General features: G+C 44.9%; 3 protein-coding genes and 1 long non-coding RNA gene across 4 annotated transcripts; all 4 read right to left on the bottom strand.

Moving 5' to 3' along the window:
• Positions 1-11,598: 11,598 nt before the first annotated feature.
• LOC141021780 (uncharacterized) lies at positions 11,599-13,015 on the bottom strand. Its single transcript, XM_073497631.1, has 2 exons — positions 12,726-13,015; positions 11,599-12,013 (listed from the first exon to the last, which is right to left on the bottom strand). The coding sequence occupies exons 1-2, from the start codon at positions 13,013-13,015 to the stop codon at positions 11,599-11,601; spliced, it is 705 nt and encodes a 234-aa protein (XP_073353732.1).
• Positions 13,016-15,766: 2,751 nt separating this feature from the next.
• Positions 15,767-16,216, bottom strand: LOC109757408 (protein FAR1-RELATED SEQUENCE 5-like). The gene has a single exon (XM_020316233.1). It carries the CDS (start codon positions 16,214-16,216, stop codon positions 15,767-15,769), a length of 450 nt encoding a protein of 149 aa, XP_020171822.1.
• Positions 16,217-16,225: 9 nt separating this feature from the next.
• LOC120963350 (protein FAR-RED IMPAIRED RESPONSE 1-like) lies at positions 16,226-19,109 on the bottom strand. The gene is made up of 7 exons (XM_040387973.1): positions 19,047-19,109; positions 18,796-18,858; positions 18,015-18,083; positions 17,102-17,377; positions 16,884-16,981; positions 16,366-16,748; positions 16,226-16,230 (listed from the first exon to the last, which is right to left on the bottom strand). The coding sequence occupies exons 1-7, from the start codon at positions 19,107-19,109 to the stop codon at positions 16,226-16,228; spliced, it is 957 nt and encodes a 318-aa protein (XP_040243907.1).
• A 2,061-nt stretch (positions 19,110-21,170) lies between these two features.
• On the bottom strand, positions 21,171-25,055 carry LOC109757296 (uncharacterized). The gene is made up of 2 exons (XR_005754166.3): positions 21,592-25,055; positions 21,171-21,486 (listed from the first exon to the last, which is right to left on the bottom strand). It is a non-coding gene; the product is annotated as an uncharacterized lncRNA (long non-coding RNA).
• Between the last annotated feature and the right edge of the window lie 1,030 nt (positions 25,056-26,085).

Below are 26,085 nucleotides of genomic sequence, written 5' to 3'. Positions count from 1 at the left end.
CGGCGACCACCGCCCCCATCCTGAACCCTAAGATAGATAGTGGGGTACCTCTCCGGTGAGCCACCCTCCCCGCTGCGACTGGTTCTTCATTCACCCCGGCGAGCCCCCCGCACCCCCTGAAAATCGACTGACCCAAAAGTCAATTCAGTCGACTGAAGTGTAGCTAAATCGGAGCAGCATCGCAAGCAAGAGCAAGAGCGAGAGCAACAGTGCGAGCAAGAGCAATAGCAAGAGCAGACCAGGCAGGGGACCGAGAGCAAGAGCAGAGCAGCAGCGCGAGCGAGAGCTAAAGCAGCAGCAGCTCCTACTGATGTGGACGTCGCCGCCGAGGGAGCGACGCCGTGGAGGAAGTGGCCGGTGACGCCGCCGTAGATGGAGCCACGCCGTGTCGGCTCGGGACCGAGCGCCGGCAGCACCGTGAGATCGAATCAAGAAGAAAATGCGGCGATTAGTGTACAACCTCTTTGGTGGCGCCGATTAGGCCGCAGCTTCATCCGAGGAAACGGTGATGATGATGCTCTTCCGGTGGTGCAGGTGAAGATGGCGGTGTGGGAATGGAGGTGGCGCGAAAGACGAGGGGAACGTCGGGGCAGCTCCTTGGAGGTGGAGGACGGGGTGGCTGAACCGGCGGGACGATGAGATCGACGACGGATCCTCATCCGGTACGGTGGATGAGGGACGTCGAGGTGTTGCTGTGGACGACGTCGGCGGGGAAGAGGCTCCGACTGGATGGTGGACGGAGCAGTGTGTGGGGTTTCGTCGCGGGTTTGCGCGGCCTCGGTGTATGAATGGGTGGGCGGATGGGATGGCAGTGGGGAACCATGGCTTAGAGACGCGCTTGTCCGAAATGTGGGGTAAGTTACGAAAGTACCCCCACCGATTTGAGGCGGTTCTTTCGGTTCAGGGGTACCACGGGCATTTCGCGTGTCGGGATTTCACAGGAGGTGGTAGTTTTCACGCGCGTTGTAATTTCGGAATAGCAAGGCGCGGGTTGAGATGGAGGGAGTTGTCGGAGCACTACGAGACAAAGGTATATCATAAATATTTCGGGCTAACAAGGCGCGGGTTGAAATTTCCGGACAAGCCTAACATGTACTGTACCAAATCAATGCGCACTACAAATGTCATTCAAAACTTTGAATTCATGTTATGTTCAATTAAAATATTTCGCTACGTGTATAATGCATGCAACCTACTACTCAAATGAACGTTTTAGTGCATTCCAAACGTATATACTACCGCTTCAATATGAACTAAATTTGAATTCGTTCTCTACTTGAATAAGATCTATAGTAATGATTGTTGTGAAGTCAAAGCATTTTAATTTGTTTCTCTGTTTTAATAAGATCTACAATCATCATTATTGTCAAGTTAAACCATCGTTTGTGTATTATCTTCATAGCACACCACATGATTAGTCTCGAGTTACATATGAACTATGTGTACTATATGAACTCGAGCTAGATTTTTTGAATCCACTTTATTTTGATTTCAAATCACATTACATTTCTAGCTCTAGCTAGATCTTCATAATCTAAACCATGTCTCATATGTATAATGTGTTTATCACATTATGTATGGTGCCCTGCCCCCTACGCCTACAAGTATTTAGATGTGAGTTGCAAACACCACACATTACCACAAATTCAAATAAAATGTGAGAATGTTCGATATATAGTATTGTTTAGATTGTTCGATATTTAGTTGTAAGCTGCAAACGCCACACATTATCAGAAATTCAAATAAAATGTGAGATTGTTTGATGTATAGTATGGTTTAGATTGTTCGGCATTTAGCTGTGAGTTGCAAACGCCATGCATTATCACATTACGGTATAACATGTGCACAACATGTGTATCACTGCTATATTCATGCATGCAATGTTTAAAACACTATGATCTCCTATTCAAATATATGAATCCGCTTTCATATCAAATTATGATCTTTGTTAGTCTCTTACACCCACACAATCCTCTAACCTTTGTAGCTACCACTAACTTTCTCTCATGCATGCACACGCCCTCCTCGCCCTCCCCCTCCCTCGGCATTCTATCCACCGGGCACATTCATTTTTTTCTTTAGGTCGTTCTCCCAGAGTCTCCACAACTCCTTTCCGACACACACCGATCGATAAACCTCTCCAGCGATGCCTGCCTACAACATACATACACACCTTCAATCTCCTCCTTTATGTGTCCTTGCCTCGTGTCTCTCATACGGTCAGACACACGTGTAAACTCCCGCCCCTCTTTTCATCGATCTCACAACCGCACACTCCTCCCCCTATCTAGCTAGTAGTTGGGCCTCTCGCACCACCTCCTAGCTCCATTCTCTCTGTCTATCCGTCTCGCTGGGCCTTATTTGCCTCTAACAAATGGACGTACACCGACCGATCTCTCGCTATACATATAGCTAGCTAGGTCCTTATAACTCGTTTTTACCCACACGTCAATCAATCTACCTCATTAGTTGTGTCTCACCCTTCCTCCGACAAACAATAATTGATCTACCGATCTAGTTAGGTTTGCTTACCAAACACATGGTTCCCCTTCATCATCCATGGATGCGTCCCGACAGATCTATCACGCACAGGCACACACAGAAACACATCCCCACTCTTATTAATAACATTGAAGTTCCACCCTCAGTTTGTCTAGTAGGCCTCTCCCACCATCTTCGAGAAGCAACTCCATCACCCATCCAGCACTCTACCCCTCTCCCTCCCTCTCTCTCTCCTCTCTCTCTCTGTGTCCCATCATATTTCCCGTCCTTCAGTTATGTATGGATGTCGACCGATCTCCCTCAAGACATAGCTGGGTCTCTCCTTCTCAACACATATACGAGTCGTTCTACCTCGATAGTTAGGCCTCTGCCTACCCCTCCCCCCACCCCCTCCCCCCACACACACCGATACATCAAGCGCTCTAGTCATGTCTCCCTGCCACACACAAACTTGACATGTGCCCTCTAACGTTCCGGTAGGCCAGTCGCCCTATATCTTTGACTTGCACACACACACAATTTCGATGGCTCTCTTCATCGATCTCGCACCCACCCACTTGATCCTCTCTTCGACTCTATCAATAGCTATGACCGCTCCCTCTCTTCTCATGGATTGCTCGACCCTCTATGTATGATATGGATAGGCCTCCATTTCACACACATTGCATGCAAAATTTTGTTTGAGATGTCATCGACACATATTCCCACAAATAATTCACGAAATCAACCCCCACCCCAAAACAAAAAACACTCACGAACGCGGTTTGTATCTATCACACACGCCCACGTAGGTGGGGGACGTGCACGAAGAGAAGATGTGCATGCACGGCGCACGTACTCCCGTCTCTTTCCCAACCACACCCGCGTGGGTACACGGTGGAGCTCATTTCTGTATGAAAAAGGCAGCCCACGTGGTAATTTGGCACGTGTACTGGTTGTCCACTTGGTGGAGGGAGGATCATCTACCACGGGTGAACAAACAAATTGCGACTTGACGTGTTATGTTAAAAAAAGAGGCAAACCATGTGGGGCCTACCTTAGAGGCAAGGCTCTATACACTGGAGTACTTTTGATGTGTCCCGTCAACTCGCAGAACGAGGAGAAGCTTGCTTAGTACGCCGTCTCCCCCGCCCACGGGCGCGGTGGCTCATAGGATGAGGTGAAGCTTGCTCCGCCTTACGCCCGCTCCCTCGCCCATGCGCGCGGTGGCTCGTAGGACGAGGAGAAAAATTTACTACTCCCTCCGTTTACTCCTCGTCCCTACTACCTTGGTTATAGAGATTATATCATATTGTTTGGAATATATATGTCCTTTAGTAGATTTCAATATGAACTACTAGTACATACTCCAAACACTGATGTATATAGACGTATTTTAGAGTGTAGATTCACTCATTTTGCTCCGTATGTAGCACTCTCCCTCGCCCCTCGACCCTTGCCCACGTGGTGGACGTGCAGCAATTCATTCGGTCTCATATAGCCAGAACGATATATACTGCACTACCATTATTGCTCGACTTCCCGAAGAGGCGAAGAGCCAATTGCAAGGTTAATATTTTGGAGATGCCAAGCGCAAGGTTATAGGAGAACGAGTAGTAGGTGCCGCGTCATTTACAAATAAAGTTTTTTTTCTTCAGTGGCACGTACGCAATATGATAGGTTCATATGGAGAGAAAAGGAAACCGCTCCACTATATACATAGTCAGGACGGGCCAGCCTACACGGTTGCTGGGCAAATATAGGCTTTATCCAGTAACTCCTTGATCTGCTTCTTAATTTCCTCCAAATCCTTTGCGGGCATCCTGTACGGTCTCTTAGATATTGGCCCTGTGCCTGGCAAAAGTTCAATCAAAAACTCAATGTCTCTATCTGGTGGCATGCCTGGCAACTCTTCTGGAAATACATCCGGATAATCCTTCACCACTGGTACTTCCTCCTGTACAACTCCTGATAAGGAATTCACTTGAGTCCTCTTCGGCATATGCCGGGATACATACTTGATCCTTTTTCCTTCCGGGGTGGTAAGCAAAATAGTCTTGCTGGCACAATCGATGTTTCCTCCGTACAACGATAGCCAATCCATTCCCAAAATCACATCCAAACCTTGCGATTCCAAAACAATGAGGTCTGAGGGGAAAACATGCCTACCAATGGCCAACGGTATCTGAAAACATCCTTGGGTGGCCATATACTCTACTCCTGGCGAGGTTACTAACATAGGGTCTCTGAGAACTTTGGTGGACATCTTAAACTTATTCACGAATCCCCTTGATATGTATGAATGCGATGCACCAGTATCGAAAAGAACGGTTGCAGTAAATGACTTAACCAAAAACTTACCTATTACTGCATCAGGCTGAGCTTCAACCTCCTCCACGCTCACGTGGTTCACATGTCCTTTGTTGAACGGGTTCGGCTTCTTCCCAGAGCTTCCATTGCCATTTCCATTTTGGGCTTCGGGACAATCAGTAGCATAATGTCCCGTCTTCTGCCACTTGAAACAAGTAATGTGACTTAGATCTCTCTTGGTCGGGGTAGATGGGTTGGTGCGCTTCTGTCCGTTTCCTCCTCCATTCCCATTACCATTCTTGGAGCCATTATGGTTGTGTGAGCTACCTCCTCCATGGGTATGCTGAAACTGTCCTCCCGGCTTCGGGGTAAAACGGGGCTTCTGCTGGGCTCCAGAATTGTACTTCCCTTGTCCATACTTCCTCTTACGGTTTTCAATCTGCTGCTGCTTCCCTTCAATCATGAGAGCTCTATCTACCAACTCCTGGTAGTTGTTGAAAGTTGCTACCATCAACTGCATACTCAGTTCATCATTCAGTCCTTCCAAAAATTTCTCCTGCTTGGCTGCATCTGTAGCAACGTCATCTGGTGCATAACGTGCTAACTTACTGAAATCCTCCACATACTGGCCTACGGTGCGTCCTCCTTGGCGTAGGTTGCGAAACTCGCGCTTCTTCATAGCCATAGCTCCTGCTAAAACATGAGCTGTACGGAAAGCTTGCTGAAACTGGTCCCATGTGACAGTGTCAATAGGGTGTGTGGCTGTATAATTCTCCCACCATGATGCTGCGGGTCCATCAAGCTGATGTGCGGCAAAACGCACTCTTTCCGCATCTGTGCATCCTGCAGTGGTCAACTCCCTTCCAACTTTGCAGAGCCAATCATCTGCTACTATCGGCTCGGTGCTACTGGAAAACACCGGCGGGTTTAGCCTTAAGAAACGGGCTAAGTGGTCAACAGGTGGTGGTGGCGGTGGGTTGTTGTTGTTGTTGTTGTTGCCTTGGTTCTGAACTAACACTTGCATCAGGGCATTCTGTTGCTGAATCAACTGAGTGATCTCTGGCGGGAAAACAAATCCGGTGTCGCGTCTCGGAGGCATCTGATAGGTTTAGAAAAGATGAGAGTTAAGAGTAGAATGAGGTCTAGAGAGAAAACACTACCCATATGCTCATGAGACAAATTCAATCAATATCACTCAATCAATCCAAACAAGGCAAAACAATCGATCTAGCTAGCGTTACAAAGTGCTTGAACTATACTACTAAATGGGGGAAACTACTACTGATATGGTGGTCTACTAAAAATTCTGATCCGTTGAAGACTCCATGATGTCTGTTCCAGCTTCATCAATCCATTCGTCTTCACTTGGTTCCGAGTCGGTGTCGTCGATGATGATGTAGTTATCCGGACAAGTGCATTCGTCAACTTCTGCTTTTGGCACTGGATTTCCCACGAATGCTCCAATCTTATTCTCCAGGTCGTCAATCTTCCCTACTAGCGCGTTGATTTCCTCCAAGTAATCTTCGCGTGTAGCCTTGAGTTCTTTTTGGAGTTCCTTGATCTTCGTGAATGCCTTCTTCAGTTCTTCCTTGTCCGTGCACATCTGATTCTCCTGGCGTCGAATATGTTGGTTCTGCTCCTGGATGAAAGCTGCAATTGATCCATCCTTCTTAGTCTTGATCATCTCCCATTGCGCGTCTCGACGTCCACAAATTTGGTAGATTGTATCCTTAAGCTCCTGGTGATAGACTTCTCCAATGCGTCCCATGGCGATGTGTGCGGCCATGCTCTTCCCTAAACTCCAAGTTGGTGCTTCGAAAACAAACTCATGGGTTCAGTAATTGGCACAAATGTCCTTCCTGGAATGATAACTTGAATCTTCCAGCTCTCCTCTTCAGGTAATGTGGCGTTGTAGGTTCCGGTGATGCTTGGTATTCCTATGTTCAAATACTTGGTGACTTCCTTCAGATGTCGACCAAACGGCGTGTCTTCATCTGGTTGCATGAACTTGCTCCTTGTATTCGCCATTCCTAAAAGAGTAGAAAGTGGAGAGGGGTCAGAAATGAGAAGAGAGAAGCTTTCTAGGGCTTAAGCTTAGTGGTCGTGTCCTATAGTCAGCGTGTGCTCTGATACCAACTTTGTAGCGACCAGACCTCAAATGGCCTGTGCTGCTGTGCACCAGTGTCATCCCTGGATCAGTAATGCTAACACGCACAGTACAAATGGAGGATTTATAACAGAGTAGCAATCACACACTTATTACATCGAATATCTCCGAAGAGATTAAGTATGAAAACATGGCTTAAGGCCATCTAATAACGATAACGGCGGAAGACTTGGAAGATAAGTGAGTCCATCAACTCTAGCGGCATCACTGAGTATAAGACCACGACCTAAGGCACCTTACTCGTCGTCTGAAAAGTCTGCAACATGAAACGTTGCAGCCCGAAAACGGGTCAGCACATAGAATATGCTGGCAAAGTAACACATAGAGAGCAATGAACAATAATAATGCTATACTATATGCATATATGGCTGGTGGAAAACTCTATGGTTACAGTTTTGCGAAAAGCCAATTTTATCCTACTGCAAAGGAATAAATTTTATTTAACTATCATGGTGGTTGAAACATTGAGAAGGTACCTCCAACTCAATCCCAATTAAGTGTCATCATTAACCCAACAAAATTAATTATAAGTATCACGGTGATGAGATTCAAATGATAATCCAGGTACTAGATACTCAAGTTGTCCATAACCGGGGACACGGCTAATCATGGTCAGTTTGTACACTCTGCAGAGGTTTGTGCACTTTTCCCCACAAGACTCGATCGCCTCCGCTTGATTCTCGCACTGCATGATGTTTGAGAAACGGATGACCGAGACACAGTCTTTCAGGAACAATCACTCTTTACTCTGGATGGACAGTTACACCTACTTTCCCCTACATCTGCTAGTCCACCTCTTCAAGAGATCCTGTAACCTACTCAGCTATGCTAGAGCCCATAATAGCTTGTGGCTGCACACGGAAGTTTCTAGCATGAATAATCTTATGATCCCTTTGAGCCTGGGTGGCGGACCTTATACATACAGACAACACTGGGTTCTCCAGGTGCCTCAATCCACCCAGATGTGAGTTTTAGTTGCCACCTTAAGTTGAACCATTATTAACAATCTCACATCTGTCATGAATATCACTCAAACCCAATCCACGTCTACGAGCATAGCATGGCAATAATAAAAGCAACGTAGAAGTAACTCCCAAGGGTTTGATAAATGAAACAGGTAATAGGTACTACCTCAACTACTTCCCAATACCCATAGTTTAATTAGATCCTAATCATGCAATGTGTGAGGAAAACAGATCTAATGCAATAAAAACTGGGTATGAACGGAATATGATCAAAGTGTTACTTGCCTTGTTGATGATCCGCAAAACCTAGCGAGTCGAAATAACAAGCGGCACACTCCGGGTACTCTAACGCAAACAAACAAGCATACAATCAGTACTCATCTAATGCACAGGTAAAACTCGAATGAAAGATCCAACCAGAAAGTTCAACTTAAGAACTCCGGTCTGCAAAAAGAATCAACTCGAAAGAAGCAACGAAAGTCAAACGGCGAAAGAAAGAAACTCCGTTTGCTAATCTGGATCTAGGTCAAATTTTACTATAGCAAAAACTTGTTTGAGTAGATTAATCGGAAAGAGAATTTCGAGACGAAACTCTAGGCGCTTGAATCACCTGATTCCGATAAACGAGCGAGAAGTTAAACAGTTTCGAAAATTCGATCAGAAATCGAATCTGAAATAATCGCAGAAAAAAATCCGACGAAAAAGAAAAACGGACGAACGGTTAAATAACGGACGTTCGTTAACAGAGAAAAACCGACGAACGCGTTCGTTAAAACGAACGGTTCGATGAACGCTCGTAAAATAATAAAACCGAAAAAAACCGATCTAGGGTTTTTTTTTTAAAACGAAGAGGTTTTTTTTTACAGAAAACCGGCCATGACGGAAAACGGCCGGCGGCAGTACCTCGACGGGCGGGCTCCGGCGAGGGGCTCCGGCGGGGGCGGGGCTTGGCGGCGGGGCTCGGGGCTCGGGGAGGGGTGCGGCGACGAGGGGCGGCGGCTCCGGGGCTTCCGGCGGCGGCGGCGGGCAAGGCAACCGGCGGTGGCGGGCGAGTTGCGGGCGGCGGCGATGAGGGGTTCCGGCGGCGGCGGCGGTGAGGAAAGAGAGGGGGGTGCGGTATTTAAGGAGGGGGGGTTCCGGTGCTTGGGGAAGGGGGCGGCCGGGGCGGCGTGCGGGCGGCGGACTCCGGCGGCGGCGCGGCGTCGTGCGGGAAGAGGAGAGCGCGGGCGGGCCGGCGCTCGGCTGGGCTTCGGCCCGGTCGGGCGTCGCGCGGTTTTTTTTTAAATAAGTTCCGCGGAAAATATTGCGTAGAAAAATAAATAAATAACAGAAAACTATGAAATAAATTTTCCCCGTCTAGTTAGAAAATCTAGAATAGGGTGAACATTTTTATAATCAAAAATAAATATTTTGAAAATATGCAATATTTTTAATGCAATAAAAATTGCAAATAAATTCCAAATAAATTCCAAATAATGTTTTTAACATTTTTCCTCCAGTATTTCAATTGTTTTGGAGAAGTCATATTTTCTCCTCTTGTTTATTTAAAATGAAATATTTTTCCGGAGAGAAAAATAATTAAAACCACAATCCTCGTTTGAAAAAAAATCAAATTTGAAAATTCGAGAAAATCCCCAACTCTCTCCGAGGGTCCTTGAGTTGCTTAGGATTTATCGAGGATTTGTCAAATTGCAACAAAACATGATATGCAATGATGATCTATGTATAACATTCCAAATTGAAAATTTGGGATGTTACAGAGTGACCTGACTGTTCCCGCTTTTTTAGTACTGATGTCATATGTATGTTTGAACTGAGTTTTTTATTTACGACGAAATTGTTCGTTGAGGTGTGGACATATTTTATATAAATAAGAAATTTAGCTGAATTGACAAACAAAATCTATTTGAACTTCTTGCATTTTAGTAGTTGAACTTGTCAGATTTTATATAAATAAGAAATTTAGCAGAATTGACAAACATTATCTATTTGAACTTCTTGCATTTTAGTAGTTGAACTTGTCGGATTTTATATAAATAATAAATTTAGCAGAATTGACAAACATTATCTATTTGAACTTCTTGCATTTTAGTAGTTGAACTTGTCGGATTTTATATAAATAATAAATTTAGCAGAATTGACAAACATTATCTATTTGAACTTCTTGCATTTTAGTAGTTGAACTTGAAAGTAATATTTAATTCAGTGTTTTAAATTATGTACATTTAACAGATAGGCTATTAAGTTCTTTGCTTTTTAGAGTTTCGTTGTTTTTGTATCATATTTTTTCCTTTTTTTATCATCCATGGTGCAGAGCTAAAATTATTTTTATTTTTGTTTTTTGTATTTAAAATTATTGCATGCGAACTAGTATTTGAACTTTTATATTTTCATTTTTTGAACAATTTTTTGTAGTTTATATTTCTTTGCCCCGCGCTCTGCTTTGTTTAACATGCCTTATTGGTGGGGTGTTTGTAGACGATGGAGGCTATTGGGCCGTTTTCTAGTCCAAATGGCCCGCGCGGGCGATTTGGGGACTGCTGGATGTGCGTGTGCTCTGGGTTTAGTCCCACCTCGCTAAGGGAGGAGGCTCTCGACCTGTTTATAAGCGCGACCGAGTCCTACCGGTCGAACTCCTCTGAATACTTACCTGAGCGCTTATACACGGCGCTCTCTCCCTCATGACCTGTGGGCCCTGGTCGGCTGGCCCTGCGTTGTGCGGATTACTAGGGATTCGCCGACGGTTCTGCCGTGGGCTCGAGTTCAAGTATCTAGCAGCGTTAGGGCCTCCCTGTCCTTGGGCGGTCAATTTTTTCTTTTTTTTGGGTTTGAATCTAGTACTTGACTCCACCTGTAACCTGGACTGATACGTTTTGTTCTAGCTGTTGTGAATTTTGTGGAAGTGTTATTTTTTCATTTGAGTTTTTTGCCTTCTTTTTGTGTTTGTTTTTGTGATTATTCTCAAGGGTCTTCTGGTATCATTTTCAGCACTATGGTACTTGCGTGTAGACTAAGTTGTACTGATAGTCCATTCATAGTAGCACTTATGTTCTTATTCTAACATTTTTTGTGGGATTACGAACTGATGCTTCTTTGTACTTTTTATTGTAGTAAGTATGTACTGTCCGATCAAGTGTGCTAGTACTGTCATTCTTAGTCTGCAAGTGACCAACATAAGTGTGTGCTGATGCTTCTTAACTTTTTGTGTTGTAGTACTTGTTAATTTTGTAGCAGCTACATATGAATGAGAACAATACATGAAGTACTAAGAATTTATGCTTCAACTTTTGAAGCGTTGTTAAGCAACTCAAATTGTACTGATTGTTTTCAACGTTATGTTTTCTATACAATACTGAATCGAAACTACACATGGAACATCGTTGTGTGATTAGTTGCTTCATAACTAGTACTGAAGAGCAGCCACAAAGTTCCATTTAGAAGCTACTTTTGAATTTGAAATGATGGATTAACAAAATACGAAGCTACCAAACTTATATAATGAGATAAGCAAAACAATGTACTTGATGACATAAGTAAACTTGTTCGACCATGACAAGCACGACATAATCATACTGGTTCAACCCAACAAGAGCATACTACAAATCTCAAACAACAAGATAAAAGGCAAGCACAAGCGGAAGCAAAACGAAGGCAGGCTTTGATATATCTTCATCCCTAAAAGGGGCAGTCGTAGTGGGGGTCAGCCTCCCGCGCTTTTGAAATTTCCCAACCATTTGTGATGTTGTCGATCATGTTCCATGACTTGTACCTGGCGTACGCATCTACTCCTGCGTACTCGATGCGGTTGTCTGGCAGCGGGCTGATCCCCCACAGTATGTGGCCTTCCTGTGTGTCGATGTTCTTCTTCATGCCTTTGTAGAATGGGTGGATGACGCTGGCTGCAACATCAGTCAAGGAGTCGTACTCTTTTCCGGTGTACGGAACTCTCCAGATGCGCTGAATGTCGATGTACTTGTTGGGGTTGATCTCCAAACTAGCCATTTTCAGCTTCTCTTTGTCGCCTTCAATGCTGAAACCGGCAAATGTGAACAACTTCTCATGCTTCAGCATCTCGTTCAGGCGCTTGGGCCTGCAAGGAGAGAGACATTTTGAAGATTAACATTACTTTGATGTTTGAATTCTTCATTTTTGTTTTGTTTTACAAGTGATGAATCCATGAAGTAGATGCTTATATAGCATAATTAATGGATGAATGTACTTCAGAAACTAGTAAACAAAGTTCTGAAATTAAATTCAAGTACATCATGTTATTTTTCTTTTTGGATTATACATAGTTTGAGGCAATGTTGTATGTGCTGCTTTAGTACTAGTTTAGTTTACTTTTTAGAATAGGACAACACATACCAGTGCTTCACCAAGTTCATAGTTTTTTTGCTTATGAAAATAACATTAGACCAAATTTAGAAACTACTTCACTACATCAAGTTCAGGAACACCTTTTTAATACATCGAGTACAATAACTACACTATGGGATCAAGATCAGAAACTACACTAGTACATCAACTTCAGAAATTAATTTCTGCAAGATTTTTCAAATAGTAATCTAGTGCATCAGGTTCAAAAATACATTTATAGTGTATCTACTTGAGAAAATGCAGTAGTGCATCCACTTTCACAAACCACACTAGTACATCTAGTTGGGAAACAAGTTTGATGAAATTTTCAGGATACAGTACTAATTAAACAGATGAACCAAACAGGGGAAATGAGTAGTATGGGTCACCATTTTGTGGCCGCTGCGATGTGGTACACCAGGCAGAGTTCCTCCACGCACAACTACAGGAGTGCTGCCATCTGGGGAGGTTCGTCTTCCCAGGTGTAGTGCACACCAATGCCGACGATCCTATGATGCAAGCTGCCAGCCTTCCTCCAGAGCCTGGAGATCATCTCGTCGGCCTTGTCTGGTTCGCTGGTGCAGACGATTTCCAGCATCTCCTTGCCGTGGAGCTCAACCCCTGTGAGGGTTTTGGTGTACGCACGCTTCTCGCCGGGGACGTGAACGACGTTGAGGTTGCTTCTCTTGTCGGATGTCTCGCCATGATGACGCTTGGCGGACGGTTCCTCCACCATGGCCCTCCTCCGGCGACTGTGGGTTTGGGAGGGAGAAGTTTCTGGTTTGCATGCAGTGGAGATGGAAGCGGCGATGGTGGTTCTGGGAATGAGGCAGAGATGGAAGACAATGGGGTTTTTGCAGTGCGTGGACGGGGATGTGTGGGAGGCAGTTCGTCGGGGACGTGGGTGTAGTGGTCGTGGGGTCGCCATTTGCAGTCCCTTGTGGCAACCGCCCAGTGGGTGGCGCGGGCGGTGGCCTGGAAGAACCAACCGTCCAAGCCAATTTCTTTGCCAGGGTATTAATCTAGTCGCACTGAGTAGTCTTGTCAAGATGTACTTATCAGTTGCTTATCCCACTTGCTCGTCTCAGGGTCGATGATGATGGCATTTTACTGTCGCACTGATCCGTCTTGTCAAGCTGTACTTATCAGCTGCTTCTCCCACTTGCGCGTTTCAGGGTTGGTGATGATGGAGGTTTGTACTCCTCTACAGTGGGTACTTGGACTTGTGATTGAAGTGTAATTGAACTTACCAAATACCAGTCAGACTATGTGTGTCATGCTAATCTTTTTTTAAACAATTTTTTTGAAAGGATTGTTTATATCAACATAATCTTTGAAAGTATTTTTATAGATAAACTAGTTTTTCATCAGTACAGGTGTATTATATTTGCACTTTCAATTTTTTCTGTTTGCTTGAGGTAATTATTTTTATGTACTGATGGACTTTCTGAACTAGGACTGGCAGAACCAGACATAGCTTGTTTTTGAAATGATGTTTTTTGAGGTGTTCACGGGTGTGTTTGGTTACCCTCCCTTGTACTGATGAGTGAGAATTATTAGTACTGATGTACTATAAGAGTTTAATTTTTCCTTAACATATTTTTGCTGAGTTACTGGTCAACAGTAGTGTTGGCGTTACATAAATCCAGATAAGTTTTTTCAAATATATTTGTGACTGCATTCAAAAGGATTATAAAATGGTTTACATAATAATATCACTTGTCCAGCAGGCACAAATCACAAATTATATCTTAACTATAGTACTGATTGAGAAATCGATGATAAAGCTAAATATGTTTTGGTAACGACAGTGTTTCTGATATGTTTCCTCATTGTGTACCGAGGCAACTGAGAGTACAAGCTTATTTTTTAGTTGACGCAGCAGCATAACCACTATGGATTCTTCAGTCTTGAGCTCCTCCTAAATGTTGTCCCTTGCCGGCGCCCTTTCCTGGTTGAGCCTTGGCCGCTTCATCTTCAGTTTCAGTTTCCTCGTCCCCAATACTGTCATCTTCATTGTCTTCGTCTGATTGGTCGTCATTCTCGTCAAACTCTTCTTCTTCATCCTCTTCTTTTGAGTTTTTTGAACTCTGCACCTTGCCCTGTTTCTGTTCAGCGCCACTGACCTCCTTGCCCACTTTGCATGTGCGGGAATTATGTCCGTCAGTTCCCCCACACTTGCGACAAGTGTAGCTGTTACGTTTGTCGTCTCCATTGGTAGAAACCTGGGCGGCTCCAATTTGCTTCTGCAGCTTTTGCTTGTTGACAATGGCATCTGTGCGGAGTGGGCATGTGCGGTAATTATGATTGTTCACGACGTTGCAGAATCCGCATACCCTTATCCCGAGAGGTTTGCCGTCCGGGGCAAATTCCACGCGCCTGATGGGGCGTGGCGGCTTTTTGGCTGCTGCTTTCGGTGGTTGCGTCTTACTCTTCCCCCCCTTTGTGTTTGAGAATATGGGTGGTTTAATTACCCTTTCCTGCTGCTGCTGGTAGGATGTCCTGTTGTCATGTGGTTTGCCTACAACACCATCAAGCTCATGATCTTGCATGTGAGCATGTCGCTGCTCTTGAGTTTGTACATGGGCAAGCTCTGGTTGCTGTTGCTCCTCTTCCTCATTGTCGAATGGGTCAATAGCTCCCAGATGGTTCATCTCGGATAAGATTGTAGCAATATCCTGCTCAATGGCTTCAATGTCCGCGAGACCTCCGTTTTCAGCAGAATGCATGGCGTCGAGTTCTTGTTCAAGTTTGTCCATGACGACCCGTGATCTCGCCATTTGCTCTTGGCTTCTCAAGCTTTTTCTGTGCACCCTCATGTTCAGCTGCAGCAGTGAGCTTTCAATGCAGTATTGGGATGCCTTGTTTGACGCTACTGTCCTCAAGTCATTTCTGTTGAATGTTGGCTGGATGTTCGGGCGTTTGGTGTATCTCCTGAGGATGTATTTCTCTGGAACGCTGGCAGCCTTAATTGTCTACATCATGCACATGCATGCACGCAGAAAATACCTGTATTTTTTTGGAAGAGGTGCATGTTTTTTGTCATTTCTTTTGAACAAAAACTTTGCAAAAATAAGTAGTACAATATGTACTATCTTTTTTTTGTCCTTACCTGTGTGGTCCCATAGCTTGCACTCGCAGTCATATATTTCTCCCACGGGGTCTGCAACCACCTGGAACGCGTGCTGAGACCACACAGACAGTTTTTGCGGGTTGTTGTAGCGCACGAGGTACTTTGTGGGTTCTTCTGTCTCTGTCGCCGTGAAGAGTGTGCTCAGTTTTAGCCTTTTTCTGATCTCGCTGTACATAGCTCATGAGTAAAGCTTTGCCATCTGGGTGTGAAACCCATAGAAGGTCAGCGTGTTTTGTTCCTTCTGCCCATGCAAGAATGATGACCAAATTATTAGTTTTCTCACAGCAAAAACTTGTCTAACTAATAAAGTTTTACGTTAGTAAGCATGTTTGTTGTCTTACACAGGTGATAGAGCTATACCCGGTTACCCATTGTCTCCTGGTTCTCTGTCTGCCTCCTAGTTTTGACGCAGGAGTTTACCTGGATGACAAACTGGTGTAGGTTTTGTCTCTCACTTGCGAAGTTCTTCTTGAGCACATTGTTCATGCTCTCACTTCGTTGTGTGGATGTCATTTTGGCGCAAAAAATTTCTTTGAAGTAGGCTGATATCCATCTCTCACGCTCGTTCCACATGCCCACCATCGTGGCATCATCATGGAGGTTGTACTTATCCATGAGTCTTTTCCAGGCATCCTCAAACTCAGTTGGCATGAGGGGCCAGTTGAGGATTGATGTGAATTCATCCTTAATGTCTTCGTGCGGGTTGTACAGGTATGCGAGGTGTTCCCTGTACTTCTTCATAATGTGCCAGCGGCACAGCTTGTGTACTGTGTTATTGAAAGCATCTGGGATTGCCAAAGCCATTGCCGGGCACTAGTCTGGTAATGAGAAAAGAGACGTGGAGTGGTCAGCAGATGGTAGTGCATATATACCAATAGAACTGACACATCATTTTTATTGTGTTATTTTCCTTTTGGGGGGGTGGTGGTTGGGGGTGGTTTTGGCGATTGTACCTATGAGGATGCATGTAGGAGCCTTCCCTCTCATGCACCTTAAAAATGTCTTGAACAACCATCTGAATGAATCTGCATCCTCATCTCTTATCAGGGCGAAACCAAAGAATGTAGTCTGTAAGTGGTTGTTAGTACCCACAAACACCCCAAGTGGCATATGGTACTTGTTGGTCTTATATGTGGTGTCAAACGCTACGCAGTCACCAATGTCCTGATACGCCCCTCGGCAGCTTGCGTTCGCCCAGAATATGTTCTTAACTCTGTCGGACTCATCAAGTTGCATGTCACAGAAGAATTCCCTGTTTATAGCTTTCATCTCCCTAAAGAAGTTGACAGTCTTTAGGACATCGTCCACATCATCCATCCTTGAATTCTTTGCTTTGCTGCATATTAAAAGTGAACAGTCATTCAAAAATGCATGTTGAACTGGCGTCAGGTCATGCGTTGCATAATATGTTTGTACCGACAGAGGAAAAAGGCGGAGGGGGTTTATGGGAGGAGAACAAGTTTGTACTTACATGTTAATCATGTCTTTGGCATTCATTTCGAGGAAGTAGCTACTGGGGTCATCGCCGCCCAGTATGCTCATGATTTGCGCGTGTTCAATGCCTTTGAACTGCAAGTACTTGACATACTCCAAGATTGTTTTGTCAAAGTTTTTGTGGCAGTGCAAGAAGACAAGCATTTGGGGGGTGAGCTGTAGCCTGTGGTTGTGTTCCTAGACTATCTCTTTTACAACAAGTGTTCCATCCTTTTCCCTCTTCAACTTCATTTTAGCCCCGCAGTTAGTCCCGACTGCCGTCTTGTTCCGCTGTCTATTTGCTTCTGACACCTTCGATTCATAGACTCCATAGCACGTGTAATAAAGGTAGACTCTGGTCTCAACCTTGGAGCCTTCCCTAACAGCAAACCCTGCGTGCTTTGCATAGACATTGTAGAAGTCCTTTACTTCTTTGAAAGTTTCAAAGCGCATCTCTAGCCTTGGCAGAACGTAAGCTTCAATGTTAGGTGGCTGCACGCAACAGTGAGCAAACAAAAACGTAGTTATGAAAATGTTAGATGGGGTGGTCACAGTACCATGGTATGGACTGTGCTTGTATGTTTTTTTCTGAATGGATACTTACATGTCTATAGCTCCGTGCTGCCTCCGGTGTTTGCTGTTCACCCTGGTGTATGGGCTCGGGTGGTGTCACCCTTGGCACATGCAGCAATGCATCTCTTGGAGGGAGCAATGTTGATGAAGCTCTCCGTCTCCCACTGTACGGCCGTCTTCCCTCAGATTCGTTGTGAGGTTGCTCCTGTCTATATGGCTCATATCTTGTACTTTGCACCCTGCTAGAGTGGCCAAAATTTCTGTCTCTTTGGCCTGGTCTTCCCGTCGCAACTACTTTTGCAGCACGAATGATTGATGTTGACGGAGCGACTGGTGGAAGCCTGTGTGTCCTTGCATTTCTGCATGCGCTAGGGAAGGAAAACATTTGTTGTTGGGGAAATTGTTGACCTTGTTACAACCCAGCAATGGCAAAGCTTGTATTCCCAGATATCGGTGTTTGCTGCATAGAAGAACCTGTCCGTGCTTCTGATGATTCTGGTGTAGCTTGAAATCTGCCTGTATTGTTGAAGTATCCAGGTGCTATTTCTGGTGTTACCCAACCAGGCGGTGCCCCATATCTGCTTGGCTCATCAAACCCTCGCTGCGTGTGCCGCTTTGCATGTTTCTGCAATGACATTCAACAATTTTGGGATTAATCTTTTCTGCATTTTCTCGTATACATGCTATGGGTAACATGTCATGCACTGAAGGCAATGTACAAGTTGAACTTGCATCGCTCGACGTTATTAAACTTTGTTGTCTATTTTGTATCTGGTTTAGTTTCAGTCGAACTGATGAATGTACATGTTCAGCACTAATGTACTAATTTTTAGCACTGCTTGTAAATTGAACGTTGAACTTCATCTGTTATGGAAAGTTTTTATCCTTTTCCCTATAACTGATGCATAAACATTTGGTGCACTACTTGCAAACTGAACATTGAACTTCAGAGATGTATGGATATGCATATATAAAAAACTGATGCATGTCTTCTCTTTTTTTCATTTATAACTTATGCAACTACACTAGAAGTACTCCTAGTTTATGTATCATTGAAATTACTGTGTAACAAGTGTATATTTTTTCAACAACATTCTTTTACAAGTTCGAACTGACGCAACTACACGACATGCACTATTAGAAATAACATCATACAACTTGCAGTGGTAGCTGAACCTTATATAAAGCCTAGTAGCTACTTGGACCGATGCATAAGTTTATGTTTTTTGGCTTGAACTGAAGCTAGCATATTAGAGGTACTGACAGTAACCTCGACATCCAAACTGTGCATCAAGTGGTTGGGGTGTAATGAACTGATGCAAGCATTTGCAATGTACTATCTGCTTCTGCATCATAGGAACATGTGACACTGATGCAGCACACATGTAGTACTGATGAATCTGATAGTGTAACATGTAGGCAGAGCATAGAGTGTGCAATTTTTAAACTGAATCTTCTTCATAGCAGGACTGATGAACTGATGAACTGACACAAACATGGTATTTTTCTTCAGGCAAACCCAGACATGAAAACATTTTTTGAACTGATTCAATTTTTGATGAAAATTAGTGTGGGTAGCAGACATCACCTCCAGTGGCATGTTCTTGGATCTGACTTCTTCTTCTTCCTCTCGTGGGCGGCGTACTGGCATGTTCTTGGGAGGCGGCACCTTGATGCAGGCAAGGAGCTTGGGGAGACGACGACACTCCTGCTTGTGGTGGAGGTCCGGGGAGGCAGCTGCTGGCGGGGATCACGACCCCGGCAAAGGAGCCCCGGCGAGGGAGGGAGGCTGGAGGCGGGGATCAGAGCCCCGGCGAAGGAGCCCCGACGAGGGAGGGAGGCAGGAGGCGGGGATCACGGCCCTGGCGAAGGAGCCCCGGCGAAGGACGGAGGCAGGAGGCGGGGATCACGGCCCCGGCGAAGGAGCCGTCACCGAGGAAGGGGATGACGGCGGTGGATCCGTCGCCGGCCAGCCACGGCGCCGCGGGCTCCCTGGCTCCGGCTGCCGCCGTCGCTCGCTCGCCCACGACGGCTGCCTCCGGCGGAAGAAGGTGGGTTGGGTTCGGGCTGGCTCGGGGGGATTCTATATAGGGCCGGGGGGTAACAGAATATTATTCTGTTATGGGTAACAGAATAGTCCAGCCCTATATATATATACAGAATAGGGCCGGTCTATTATGCTAATATTAGCAGAATAACTATTCTGATAACACTTCCGCACTGCACGCTCAACGCAAGTGCACGTCATTCTTTGAACCAAGTGTGCTGCAGTACTCACGCGAGTGAACTTTGTGTTGGAAAAAACTGCACGCAGTGTTTTTTTCCAGTACTGTTTTCGCTCTAGTTTTTTAACCGTTTATCAGAACGAGGCGTATAATATACCGTTGGAAAGCTATTGATTAGGCACAACTTTGCCATGTTGAACACTTTTCGAGATTCCTCGCGGTTTAAGAGCAGTTTCAAAAATGGTGCGGCGGATGACGAGTGAGCGAGCGTATTTTTGTGATTTTTTCTAAACCGCTCATCAGAATAAAGAAAATGATACGCCGTTGGAAAGATATCGTCGAGGCGCATATTTTTGATAAGTATTATTTTCTATAATTCATTACGGTTTAAGAGCAGTTTCAAATTTACTAAATCGCGGAATTACATTTTTTTGAATTTTTTTCAATTTTCGTTACTGTTTTCGCTCTAGTTTTTGAACCGTTTGTTGAGACGAGGCATGTAATACGTCGTTCGAGAGCTATGGACAAGGCGCAACTTTCATATGTATAAATGGTTTTGAGATTCTTTATAGTTTTAAGTTAATTTTGAAAATCGTGCGGCGGACGACGAGTGGCAGCGGCCGTTTTTCACGAAAATTTTACAAACTGGTTGTCGAAATGATTCAAATGACATGGCGTTGGAAAGATCTTGACGAGACGCAACTTCTTCATGTAGAACACTCTCTCTAATCCCTTGCGGTTTAAGAGCAATTTTAAATTTTCCGAAATGCGGACACTTTGTTTTTCACAACACCCAAATCGACGTGGGTGCTTCATCGGACTTAAAACCGCACTGCATCAGACGTGTTAGAGAACTGCATGGTTTATTTTATTCAAACGTAATTTTTTCAAGGACGAGAAAGTAGAGTGCACTTCACATCAGGTGTAAATGAACCACAACACTATCAAGAAGTTAACCGCATTACTTTTTTGTGGTACGTAAATTTTCCTAAACGAGGTGGAGTGCACTTCATGTCGAGTGTTGGTGAACCGCAAGACTATGAAAAGTGAACCTCAAGACTACCGTAAACGGGCCATACTGCATCAGACAGAAAACCGCACTTATTTAGACTAAAAACCGCACTTCACTGGACAGACAAGTGCACTGCATGATTTCTTTTTTGTTGGACGTAAATTTTACCAAACGAGGTGGAGTGCACTTTTTTAGACTAAAACCCGCACTTCATCGGACGGGCAAGCGCACTGCATGATTTATTTTTTGTGGGACGTAAATTTTGCCAGTTTTCCAAACGAGGTGGAGTGCACTTCATGTCGAGCGTTGGTGAACCTCAATACTATGAAAAGTGAACCACATTATTTTTCTTTTATCGCCTCCGTAACGTTTTTTATCAACGAGTATGCACTTCAGGGACAAGGGTGAGTGTACTGCATCAATTGTTCTTTTCCAATTTTCTTTCTACCGCAAACAAACAACAGAGTGAGCTGCATTAAAAAATCAACTTTTTCCAGTTTGTTTTCTTCCATTTTGTTTTTGCACTTGGCAACATAGTGAACCGCTCGGAATACAAGATCACTACAGCAATGAAACAAGTGAGCTACACTTAATTTTTTTTTCTGAACTAAAGGCCAACCCTCCACTAGCTGAAGGAACAACACGAGCTGCCTCGCCACCACAATCGTGTTGCACGCGCGCGCATGCCGGACTGCATCACCATGCTGCCCCAGCGAGGATCCATGACAGATGGAGGATTGAGATCCCATGGCCGGAGCCCGTGCTCACCGGGAGGCACTCCTTGTGCTCAGCTACAGAAAAGATCGAGAGAGGAAGGTAGGTGAACTTCAATAAAAAAATACTTGGGAAAAAATGCATCCAGCGAACTCCATGGACAAGCTGGCCGATCCGCACACCTGAGCAACTGAGATTCATGCTGCTCGGCCGTGACGCACTCCTGTTACTTGTGAACTGCACATCAACAGCCAAATCTGAAAAAAAAAACTAAGAAAAAAAGCTTTCTGAACTGGATGGCCCAAAGGCTCGCATGTTTGTCTGTTCGTCAGAAGGGGAGAAGAAGCAGGGTGCGGCCGGTGCGCTTGGGAGAATCTCCCGGCCGGGAGGGCGGGCTGCAGCGGATCCGGGGGTGGACCGCACGGGGGTAGACGAGGTGAGCCCGATGCGACCATCGACCTCGTCGTGCTGTAGTCGGAGGAAGGGGAGGGGAGCTCGCAGGGGGTGGGGGTGGAAGTGTTCAGCGCATGGGGGAGATGAGGGCGAGGGTGGAGCTTGGCGCTGGTGGTGACCGGCGACCGAACGGATCTGGGACTGGAAGGGGAGCAGGCAACCACCTTGGTATCAGGCAACCACCATCACAGGCGTGGCGCGGGCTAGATGGGCAGGTGCAAGGAATTGGGCTCCCGGGGTGGCTGAGATCTGGTTGTCCAGGGAGGTGGCGCGCGCCATGAGGTGGTGGCAGAGGCGGGGTGGGGGAATGGCGGGGCGATGCGATGGGGGAGGGGAGGCACGGTGGCCGGGAGTGGGAGGAGGTGCGCCAGCCGTCGGGCTTGGATGGATCTGTGGCAGCGCGGCGTAGTGAGGCGGGAGGCACGCCGACCGGGAGTGGGAGGAGGTGGTGGGGTGGGGCGTCGCGGTGGTCGGGGCCATCCCGTGGTCGCCGGCAGCCTGGCAGGTGGTGGCCGATGACGGGGCTGGAGGTAGGTGATGGTGGGGTGGGGTGTCGTGCTGCATAGGGGGAGGGAGGTTGGTGGAGGAGTGGAGCTCGGGGGAGAGTGGTGGGTGGTCGTGCGAGAAGGGGTGGGATTTTTGTTCAGGGCAGTTCTGTCGTCGTTAGTCTGTAGCTACCGTGCGGGTCGTAGGTGTTATCATAATAAGCTGGGTGTTATTAGAACTAGATGATACCCCACGCGTTGCTACGGGATCTCTTTGTTAGCATTAAATGTAGAACAGAAACTAAATAGAACATCAAACCAACACTAAAAATTCCAATGTCAACATTGTAATAGTAAAGAGAATTGACTTTCTGTTGGTAGCAGACTGGGTCATGTGGATAGATGGGCAGAGTACAAATAGTGGGGCTGAACTTCTTAGGTATATAGGATAAGAGAATGCCAAAGTCTCAGAGTACAACGACAAAGAAATGACCGTACAACAACCAAAAACAGTTTTAAAAAACATCCAAAAAGGAAACAACAGAAACAGTTGAACTACCACTTACGACGACCGACATGGCCAGAAAATGACCAGGAACTAAATCTTTCCTAACCAGTAGCTAGCATCAGCTTTCAGCTAGCTCATAACCTGAATAAACGGCGTAGCCAAGGACCATTTGCCAGACACAAACTTGGTTTTTTTGTTCTGCATTTGTTCAACAGTGAAAAGGACCAGGTTGCGAACTTGATGATTGTCAATCTCTTAAGAAATGAGCTGGATAAGGTTTGCAAGCATGGGAACATACTAAGAAAGATAGCATGCCACCATGCATGCCCTACGAAATTTAGTTATCACAACATGCAACTATGCCAACGCACCATGTCATTATGCATGACCAAAACTCACATTAACATGCACCGTGCATGCTACTCATCTTCAATACATATTCTACAAACATATACTAATAAATTGTCTATAGTTTAGTTCATATTTTCATATTGCTAATACAAAAACTAATTACAAACAACATCAGATCTACCCAGTCACCATCGGTAGGAAGCTCACCAAGTGTTAAGTCCATACAGGTCTTGTCCATTATCCCCAAACCTGCAGAAATCAGATACACCAACTATGACACCACCAGACTAACTGAAAAGATGTCCGGGTGAGTGGGTTCTTCAGATCTTCAAAACTCCAATAAAGAACTTTTGATTCCCATTCATTAAGACTTATTCTGGTTTCATATCAGAGTACAAATTGAAGCAAACAGTATACTTTGAATCGATCAGCAAAACATGGACCAATGAATGGCTACTTCATAAATAGAAGACTGATTAACATGCCCACAACATATCCTCTATGGAGATCAATATGGTGGGTGAGCGTACAATTCTGAAGATATAAAAAAAGCAAAAAGCGACCACATCTATTAGATGCCAGCCTACGTCCATTGTTGTCCATCAAGTACAATTGTTCTTTTCTCAATGGAAAATGTGCTAATTTTTGGAATAGAGGTTGCTAGATGATACACTGGTTGAAAAGATAATCAAGATAAAACGTGTGTTAAATAATTGTACTTCTCACAGAACTGATGAAGAAGCCTCTCCCAATTGGAAAATATTTCTTGTCGAATTTCTCATTAGGATCGTAAAGCACAACCTGCAATGGTATATATGAGATTAATTTAGGAGGACTCAACATCACTACTAATCATAGGTGAATGCATCAAATACTCGATAAGCATGCAACCAAAAGGAATGATAGATAGATATACACATTGTAAATAAAAAATAGATCGCTCCAGCTATCCCCATAGAACTTACCTATATTTTTTAAAATGGGGAGAACATATATACAAAATAGTTCCATCAACCTTATCTTGAGCCAAGGCTTATGTACAAACAATTACACGTGCCATAAACATCCTTACATCCGTATGATTGAACAGGAAATCAATATTTTGCCCAAGCTATGTACATCCATAAGACTACATAGCAAAGATGTGGAGGACAAATATGGTAATTATAATTTCGTTGGATCTGTAACAATCCCTTGACTGCAAACATGGAGAGAAATACAGTTCCATGAAAGTGTAATCATCACGGCTGAATCTGTAACGATGGCTGCCTGTAAACAACACTAAGAGAGGTAAAATCCCACAGAAGTGTATTTATCCACATAGCAGATCAAGATGAGCCATAGTACTGGCTCATGTATCATCATAAATACTATTATTATTCACCGTGTAGATTGGGGAAAGATGAACATGCGTCCTGCAGTGTCAAATTGTTGCAAAAACAAAAACCAATCTGTAATTGTGTCAATTAGGTGTGAACGCAAAAAAACTGACCGCTTCCTCCTAGTAAATCCAAACAACTTCGATGCAAACAATTGAATCTCCCTTGTGGGTGAAGTCGCCTCGAATCCTTGATGCGAGGTTTCCTTGCGCATCACCTCATAGATCTGGAGGAGGCGAAGCATGTGCCTCGCCGGTGCTTGTAGTGGAGCGCGGGGGGCGGGGGGGGGGGGGGGGGTATGGCACAGCAAGAGAAGCAGAGGGGGATGGGGAGGGCCGGAGGAGAAGTAGAGAGATGTGTCTGAAGGAATGAGAGGAGACGGGCTGGTGGCGAGAGGTGGGGGACAGACGATGAGATAATAGATGCGTTCGGGAGATGGAAACGGAAAGCAAAGTCGATTGGGCTTCTTTCTTCCTAATGAAGACGGTTGGGCTTCTTTCATCCGTTTGTACCATTGATCTTCGGTCGCTGTCCAGGAAAAAGGAGCTACGACACAACGCGTCTATATGTCAATAAAAAATGGTTCAAAAGAAAGAATAATTGCTGATGTGGCAGATTGCTGAGGTGGATAGGCTGCATGTCAAGATAAATCAAGTAGTGGGGATGAACTTTTTAGGTATATAGGATAAGACTCTTAAGGGGTGTTATCATAATAGACCCACCATATATATATATATATATATATATATATATATATATATATATATATATATATATATATATATATATATATATATATATATATATATGTCCAGGACACATACAGTCGTATTTTTTTAATCCCTCCGTTGGATCATGTTATATTATAGGTGTGTTGGTTCAATATTTTTTTCAGAATTTTTGAGAACTTTTGCACCGTTGAAACCCTTAAGTAGTTCTGTGGCAAGCATTTGTAGAAAATCCTACTCCATATATTTGCTGTGAAAATGCTTGGATATAAGAAAAAAATAGAATAAAAAGAGGCAATGCAGGCTCTTTGCCGCCTGCCACCGATGGCAAAGGGGTCTTTGCCGTGTGTCACAGACGGCAAAGTAGCCACATGGCAGCAACTTGTGCAACCTGGGAGCTGACCCATTTGGTCACTTTGCCATCTGTGGCAGATGACAAAGGCTGGGGTGGTTTGCCGTCAGCACCAAACGACAAAGAGCGGGGAGGAGTGAAGCGTCTGCTAACGTCAGGCTGCAGATGGCAAAGGGGCGGGCATGTTTGCCGTCAGCTGGCAGACGGCAAAGCCACCCGTTAGCCACCTAACATGGCTAACGTATGTTCTTTGCCGTTTGCTTCCCTGGGAAAGTTGACGGCCTGCACGAAAACAGACAACAAAGCAGCTGTTTACCATAACTTACAGTGCCGGACATGTTTGCCGTCCACGACTGATGGCAAAGACCTTTGCCGTCAGTTTTCTGGTCCTTTGCTGGCAGACGACAAAGAAGCTGATTC

This window comes from Aegilops tauschii, chromosome 4 (genome assembly GCF_002575655.3).
Source record: "Aegilops tauschii subsp. strangulata cultivar AL8/78 chromosome 4, Aet v6.0, whole genome shotgun sequence".
NCBI classification, from domain to species: Eukaryota; Viridiplantae; Streptophyta; class Magnoliopsida; order Poales; family Poaceae; genus Aegilops; species Aegilops tauschii.
This window is presented reverse-complemented; position numbering and strand designations above follow the sequence as displayed.

Bases quoted from the DNA above. Each gene is read 5' to 3' on its own strand.
- LOC120963350 (XM_040387973.1), bottom strand. From the start codon at position 19,109: ATGCCAGTACGCCGCCCACGAGAGGAAGAAGAAGAAGTCAGATCCAAG. The intron at 18,859-19,046 runs GTGATGTCTGCT...TTACACTATCAG, and splicing joins CCAAGAACATGCCACTGGAG to ATTCATCAGTACTACATGTG. The intron at 16,982-17,101 runs GTAAAAGAGATA...AAGTACTTGCAG, and splicing joins AAAAGGATGGAACACTTGTT to TTCAAAGGCATTGAACACGC.
- LOC141021780 (XM_073497631.1), bottom strand. From the start codon at position 13,015: ATGGTGGAGGAACCGTCCGCCAAGCGTCATCATGGCGAGACATCCGAC. The intron at 12,014-12,725 runs GTAGTTGTGCGT...CTCTCCTTGCAG, and splicing joins CCCCAGATGGCAGCACTCCT to GCCCAAGCGCCTGAACGAGA.
- LOC109757408 (XM_020316233.1), bottom strand. From the start codon at position 16,216: ATGGCTTTGGCAATCCCAGATGCTTTCAATAACACAGTACACAAGCTG.